General features: G+C 34.0%; 1 protein-coding gene across 3 annotated transcripts in view; it reads left to right on the top strand.

Annotated features, from left to right (window-relative positions):
* The first annotated feature begins 235 nt into the window (after positions 1-235).
* LOC143225835 (cytochrome P450 4V2-like) overlaps positions 236-8098 on the top strand; it is a 50151-nt gene continuing 42288 nt past the window's right edge. For all 3 annotated transcript variants that reach the window (XM_076455936.1, XM_076455935.1, XM_076455934.1), the window contains exon 1: positions 236-564. In XM_076455936.1, coding sequence (XP_076312051.1) covers positions 309-564 — 256 coding nt within the window. In that variant the 5' untranslated portion in view covers positions 236-308. The remainder of the gene's footprint in view (positions 565-8098) is intronic.

Genomic DNA, 8098 nt, shown 5'->3' with positions numbered 1-8098 from the left:
CCAAAGTAAAGAGCAGGCGAGAAATTATTTTCGTTTTTGTTTTCTGTATATTGCGTGTGGATTAAGTGAAGTGGTCGTGTAGGAGAACTTGTTTATTGTGAGTGTGAAGGCTAGTAAAAGACGAAGTTATCTGATTGGTGGGCCACTTTCTTGTCTTATCCAATATTATTTTGAAATAAATATATAATATATATTTTTTTACCAATGGTTACATAAACATTGGTTTAGACACATTACATGTATCTAGCTTTGTTCTGTAAGATATTTAGCTCATTCTTTATTCAATTGGACAGTGCTATAGTTGTAAAATGACTGTAAGTAATTTGTTACCGCTTTCTTTAAGTACTCTGTTTACAATTCCCTATTTCAACCTTGCCAGTTTGATTCTGGTGATTGTTATCTTTACCATCTTAACACCAGTGTTTGGTAGGCTGCACAGAAGACACAAGTTGTTAGAAAATGTGCCCGGAACCACTAATAGCTACTTTATTGGCTCTTTGACGTTTTCTTTTATCATCATTCGGGCCTTGTTGTCTCTGAAAACAGCAAAAGATGCTGCTGTATGTAAGTTGCCTTTAATGATGTTCCAAAAATGTAAATGTTTTTTTTCTAAACCATTGTCAAAGGTAAGTTCTAAACAATCACATTTCTGTTATTTTTATATCAAAGTAAGTTTTTTCACAATTTTGTTAAAGAGCTTTTGCCCCCCAGTAGTACCGCTAGAAACCGGATTTCAATACCCGTGATGAGCAGAGCACATATACCCCATTGTGTAGCGGTGTGCTTAGTTCTAAACAAATAAAGAAACAAAAACGATTTTTCTCTTGATTAGTAAAATTCAGGAGCTGATTAGGCAAATTTACCAGGATAGTACATCATGAAGCCCAATCTGCAAGGGGGGCAGCCCCGCAATGGGAAACTTGGATTTCGATCATATTAAGTAGAGATGTCAGTTTCTATTCATAATAAATACAGTTTTCTTGAGGTGATGAATATGTATGACTGATTTATTAGGAGAAAAGGCTGCAAAGTGCTATGATTTATTTGCTACGACTAATATTATACAACTTATATACAGCTTACACACATTGTAATAAACTACTGAATACTGAATAATGATTCCGGTCAATGAAATAATTACAAATAATACAATAAAATGAAACTAACATAAAACTTTGCGAAGAATAGTCATAGGCTGAAACAACATTTCTTAGTAGGTTAAAGCTGTATTTAAGAGGCTACTTTTATACTTTTTCATTAATTATTTTTTCACAGTCTGATTCATTTAAACTGCCATTTTCACAAGAAACTAGCACAAAGACTTCCAGATGATCCTCAGACAGTGTGCTTGTGAGGCGATCCTGGGTGTATTTCAGACTGAAAAAAAATTGCCCACATATTACTTAAATAATGAATAAAGTGAGAAAATGTTATAAGTAGATATTTCAATTTGGTTTTGAAACAAACTTGTACGTTAATGGAATTTGATGATTTACACACACTTGGTACAAGTTCTAAACGCTTAATATAGATTCTAAACAGTTTGTACACTTTCTATAGAAGTGGTAGATTCTAAACTCTTGATACAGTTTCTAAACAGTTGGTACAAATTTTGAACACTTGGAATAGGCTTTTAAATAGTTGGTACAAATTCTAAATATTTGGTACAGATTCCAAACAGTTGGAACAAATTCTAAATAGTTAGTACAGGGTCTAAACAATTGATACAGGTCCTAAACAGTTAGTATATGTTTCTAAGTAGTTGATACAAATTCTAAACAATTGGTACAAATTCTAAATAGTTGGCTCAAGTTATAAACAGTTGTTACAAATTCTGAATAGTTGGCTCAAGTTCTAAACAGTTGGTACGAATCCTGAATGGTTCGTACAGATTCTTATCGTCATCAGTCTCATTGTAAGTACCTGTTCCTGCTTTGTCGTCATCTAACGATAAAATGTTGTATTCACCGGGTGCTACTATAATAAGGTATCCCATTCATTAGAAATATCAAACACTTAATCACTAATGTTATGAACCGAGATATTAGGACCAGTGTTTTTCAAAATAGTTACCATTTTCTCAGTTTGGGATAAATCATTTATTGATTTGAGGCTTTTAAAGTTGTTAGGATGTAATGTGGCGAGTTTGGAGTAAAAATTATCGTGATAAGGAACTCTGGCCTCAATACTTGTAAGAACTTTGTCTAGGGTGACGTAAATTGTAACACTAAATGTGTTATTTGTGATTGTAATCGGCTCATCAGTAGAGATTCTTACTCTTTATTCAAATAGCAAGTAATTCAGATGGCACACTTAATCAATCTACTCTTTTACTGGTACTTTCTTGTAATATATTGTTCACTGTCTTAACAAAGACACATGTTGCCTACATAACACCAATGAAGTCTCTGAATATTTCTTGGATGATCTTGAGGGTTATCATCATTATCATGTGTGGTTTCAGAACATCGTGTCAGTAGTTGTAAGTATTATGTGCGCTAAAATATTTTCAGGTTCACTTGGGCAGACAAAATAGTGGAATACTCTACTGGGGAATTTCTGAACGTTTTAGAGCTGAATCTAAATTGAGTCCATACCTTCACTGGTAATAACGTCTGTTTGTTTGTTTTTGAATTTCGCACAAAACTACATGTGGGCTATCTGCGCTAACCGTCCATAATTTAGCAGTGTAAGATTAGAGTGAAGGCAGTTAGTCATCACCACCCACCGCCAACTCTTGGGCTACTCTTTTAGTAAAGAATAATGAGATTGACCGTCACGTTATAAAGCCCCCACGGCTGAAAGAGAGAGAATGTTTAGTGTGACGGGGATTCGACCATAGTAGTCTACAATTTATACTAATGTTATAAACAAACCAATATCGGTACCATCGAAACTCACAAACATTTTCTTCTATTATTCACTTTAATCCAACAAAGGGTTTTCCTAACTCTACTTTTAGCCGACCAACGAGTTTCCTAAATCGGTGATAACCGTTTCTTTGTCTCCTAATTTACGTGATTAACCCAAATCCATTCGCTTATAAGATTCCTTCAGAAACACTGCGATTGAATTTAAGCAACCAAACAAATACGCTTCTTGAATTGCCACTTGTAATACGTCAGTAATAACTAAATTAAGAAAGTGAGTCCTAGATGATTATTTATAAAGTTCCTGTTCGCAGCTTCATCTGTGGAATTCTCAATGCATTTTTTCCACGAAACAGATGAAATGCAATTATGTCTGTAATCTTATCAATTGTTCGATCACTTTTTCTTGAAAGGCGCAATTTTGCGTCGTGTCAGTTTAAACATAAAATACTATTGACTTTCTATTATTTTCTGATATGATAACTTTTATTAACTTGTTTATTGCACTTATTATATAATTTAACGTTAGTTAGAGAACAATTTAGTTAACCCCACGACTCCTGGTGTTAACTTCGCTATAGCTCTGTCTTCGAGCGTGAGCGATTTTAAATCTGTTTGTAACGTTTTTAACTTATTTATTTAAAACCATATCATTCTCGCTAAGAAGAGTAATCATTTCCAAAAGGTTACCGTGGTCTAATGAATGATCATTCAGAGAATAAGCGACTTCACGGTTCTTGTCAGGATAATTGAGACTTTTTTAACCCTTAAGCACGTCTCTCTTTCTCATCTTGTGTTTCACACACAGACTTCTGGATTCTGATTGATAACCTGTGAATGTTAACTCTTTTACCAGATAATAGATACACCTTAATACATTCGTTATGTCTATAAAAGCTTTCATGTTCACAGTTCGTTGGTAAACTTGTCTCCAACCATTTATCCTCTTGGTAAAACTGTTAGGTTCATCCATATTGCTGTAGGGAATACTAAATGTATAAAACTATTGCTGACTTTCTGTACAAAGGCTTGGTTACTACTTATTTAAAGGATTAACTCTAAATTATCCTCCTCCATGGTCAAAAGACAACTATTCTTTGTTTTTCTTGGGTAGTTGTTGTTTTAGATGCAACTTAAAGAAATGAACGAAACAGCCAGATAAGGTTTAGTGAATGAAGGTTGTATCTTTGCTTATGGTCGAATTAAACTATCTTGAACATCCTTCGTTATCAAAAGCTGCTTGCTGGTCTTGCACTTTAGGGGTCGGGATTACTGCTGTAACTTATGTATGGTGTGAATCCAGGAATCCATTGTTAGATAGATCTACCTCACTGGATGATTGGCTGTTACTTAAACTTTGCGTCGTGGTTACGAGAAGTTGATACACTGCTAAATAAACCTGTAATCGTTTTACATTTTCTAGCTGCTACTTCAACTAAATGTCGCATTTTATTTCACTCTTTTTAAACACAATCTTTCCTCTTCTTATCCTTGATAAACTGATAGGTCTAGACATGTTTCCAGATAGATGAAAACAAAGTTGAACGAGACAATTGCGTAAATTTTGAGTTTCTTAAAATAAAATTTTGAACTTTAAAGAAAGATAAGGTTTCTGGGTCAGATAATATTTTCCCAAGGGTTTTAAAGGATGACAAGTATTGGACATGTGAGCCACTTGCCACAATTCTTTGTAAGTTCTTGATTAGTGGACAAGTACCAATCTATTGAAAGTTAGCTAATGTTACTCCTATCTTTAAGTGAGGTAGTAGAAGTTGTTTCAGTAATTATAGACCTATTAGTTTTGCATCAATTGTGGGAAACGTTTTGGAAAGTCTAACTAAAGATAATTTGCAAAGCCATTTAAAAAACTTTAGAATTTTATCAGTTGGTCAACATGGTTTCACTATGGGAAAACCTTACCTTACAAATCTTTTGACTTTCTTTGAAAAGGCTACTGTGTATATAGATGAGGGTAAGGGTGTAAATTTGGTGTATCTGGATTTTCAGAAAGCATCTGACAAAGTGCTGCATAAGAGGCTTGAAAAAATATCTTAAAACATGGGAGGTAAAAGTTAACTAATTACATAGAGAAGTGGCTGGATAGAAGAAAGCAGAGGAATGCTATAAATGGAGCTCAGTCAAACTAAATTAATTTTCACAAGTGATGTACCTTAGAATTAAGTCTTATCATCACTGCTCTTTTTGATTTACATTAATGACATAGATGAAGAAATGATTAATAAATTAAATAAGTTTACTGGTGGTATCAAGATCTTGGGTGTTGCTGCTTCACTAAAGGATTTAGATCATTTGGTCAGTTAGGCAAATAAATAATATATATGGGTTTAATTATGATTAATGGAATATATTGCATGTGAGTTATAGATTTAGGCAAGGTAGAAGCCGTCTTCAGCTAAGATAACTTCATTTCTCAAATAGGATGATTGGCTTATGGAATGAGTTGCCTTTGGATGTTGTAGAGGCAACAAATTTAAGTAAGTTTAAGGAAAACTTGATTGTTTTGTTTTGAATTTTGCGCAAAGCTACACGAGGGTTATCTGCGCTAGCCGTTCCTAATTTAGCTGTGTAAGACTAGAGGGAAGGCAGCTAGTCATCACAACCCACCGCTAACTCTTGGGCTACTCTTTTACCAAGGAATAGTGGAATTGACCGTCAATTTATAACGACCCTACAGCTGAAAGGGCGAGAATGTTTGGTGTGACGGGGATCTAAACCCCCAGAAAATTAATAAACACATGAATGATAAGGACTGGCTTTAAATTTTTTTAATAGTTTGGGTTTGACTTGAAGGATGGGACAGCCGAGATGGATCAACAGGTCTCTTTTTGTCCATAAACATTATGTTATGTTTTAATCTTTACTGGAACTCGCATAACACCTTTTCAGTAAAAAAAGAACAATAATTTATTTGTGTTTTTTTTTAAGTAAAGCCATATTGGACTATCTGCTGTGTCCATCATGGATATCGAACATTAGGTTATAGAGTTGTAAATATTTAAACTTATCGTTGTTCCACCGGGTGACAAAACAAAATAAAGAAAAAAATCAACAAATAACATCATCCATTGTATAAAATAGTAACTAGTAAAGATGCGAGATATGGGAAAAACAAAGATTTTTTATCATTTTACTACGAAAACACTATATTTTGACACATTGCAGGATGAGCAAAGGGAAACTGATTATTGTACTTTCTGTGTAAATAGATTACAAATTCTGAGTACTTAGCCATTAACTACAAAAACATGTTTGTTTTCTCTATTTATGGTAAAATGCTATTTTTGAAGAAGGAATAGTACAAAGTGATTTTAGAACCTTGATTTTATTTTACCATTGTTAACTCAATTTAGTTTTATCAGAAGGCAGTAACATTAAGTTCCATTGTTTATACTTTTATCAGTGCATTCCCTTATGAGGTTTGTCTAAATTTCAATGGCCTTTTTCTCCAAACATATCCAATCGATTTGGCTCGAAACCTATAAATCACTAAGTTAGGACAGTATATTTACACTCAATGTTTTGAAAGTTCATTGGCGAAACCATATGAGCTGTGGAGAGCTAGAAACCAAATAAGCTACAGTTATTTCAAATATGTAGAGATAAGCGATCACTCATCCAAGTAAACATTTACTAGGCTTTAACAAGTTAGGAGCACATTCGAAGAACTAGATTTAAATAATAATCAATGATATTATAATAACCATTTTGTTAATATTTCTGGAGACTGCAGGCCATTTTTATAAGCAGGCCATCGGGAAAATGCCTGATTGCCTGGCGGGCCTGGACTTCATGGTAAGTTCAACCTACTTCCTATAACTTGAATACCAGTGAAAAAAAATAAAACAACAAAAACAGTGAATCCTGCTTGACAATGACAGAAACATTCTTGATAATATAATTTTAACAGCAAACAAAGCAATCGGTCCTCAATGCAATAAAGAAATAATTGATTAACACATAGAAGGTTTTTCTATTTTAAGATAAATTACCAACTATATACATATTACTTGGACAGAGGTAACGAATAACATAATCACTCATGGTATTTTCGTTACCAAACGACAGTAATATTCACAATAAAATGTGTGGATTTAATATATAGACCTCTACTCACCTCTAATACGTACACACACACACATATATATATTTATATCACACTTACTTGTGATATTAAAAATTATAAATAAAAAATAAAATGTTTAAAATTTTCTAAGTTATATCAAATTAAGGACTAAACTGCTCATATTGACGTATTTTATTTCTACCATTAAATATTAATTAAGTAACACCGCGATAAAATAGTGTCGTTATTAGCTAAAGATCCCGGCTTAAATTACGCTCCAGGTATTTCCTTCCTTTTTTTGACTTTTACCGATAATTCACTATGTAACAAAATTTTTAGTTTCTCTTGTTCCTGGGCAGAAAGTGTAATTTCCCAATTACTTATGCCTGAAGTAAATGGAAAACACCAATTTTTCTCTTCAAACTTTGCTTTTGTGACCTGAATAATGAAGTTTTCAAATTTACCCATTTTTCCAGAACATTCCAGGTAGATTTAATATTGAGTAGCTGATAGAGAATTTTCTCGATCTTACAAGAATTTTCAAAAACTTTCTGGAATGTTGTAGAAGCTACAAAGTTGTGCTGCTCCATACGGGAATAAGCATCCATCTCTTTCCCAGGCTCATTCGGTGCACCTCAAAAAAGAATACAACAGCGAGAAGCCTTGAAGTATGATGAGTATGGCTGAGAGATTTTTGGAAACTTCAAAGTGGTAGCATTCCTGATGGGTTTCTAAGGAAACTTTACCAAGCTTTCCTGTTATCTTTACCTTTAGAACAGCAGGAACACAGCAGCACACTACAACAGGAAGCACTAACCACAAAGGACCGAGTTCTCTTTGGAGAGGCACAATGTCAAGCGTTAGCCAGAAGATGTTTTTCCCACCATTGCACATAAAATTGGGTCTTATAAAACAATCTGTCACAGCTATTGATAAGGAGTTTGCAACCTTCAAGTAGCTGCGAGACTTCTTCCCTAAAGTGTCTGAAGCAAAGGTCAAAGCTGGTATCTTCGTTGGACCATAAATAAAGAAGATCTTGATGTGCTCAGAATTCCCCAAGAAGCTCAGTAGAAAGAAAAGAAGCTTGGGCAGCTTTGTCATAGTGGTTCGGGGCATCTTGGACAATCACAAGGCCGAAAAGTGT

Source organism: Tachypleus tridentatus, chromosome 9 (assembly GCF_004210375.1).
Source record: "Tachypleus tridentatus isolate NWPU-2018 chromosome 9, ASM421037v1, whole genome shotgun sequence".
Classification (NCBI taxonomy): Eukaryota; Metazoa; Arthropoda; class Merostomata; order Xiphosura; family Limulidae; genus Tachypleus; species Tachypleus tridentatus.
Note: the sequence above shows the minus strand (reverse complement) of the source record. Positions and strands in the feature narration are given on the sequence as shown.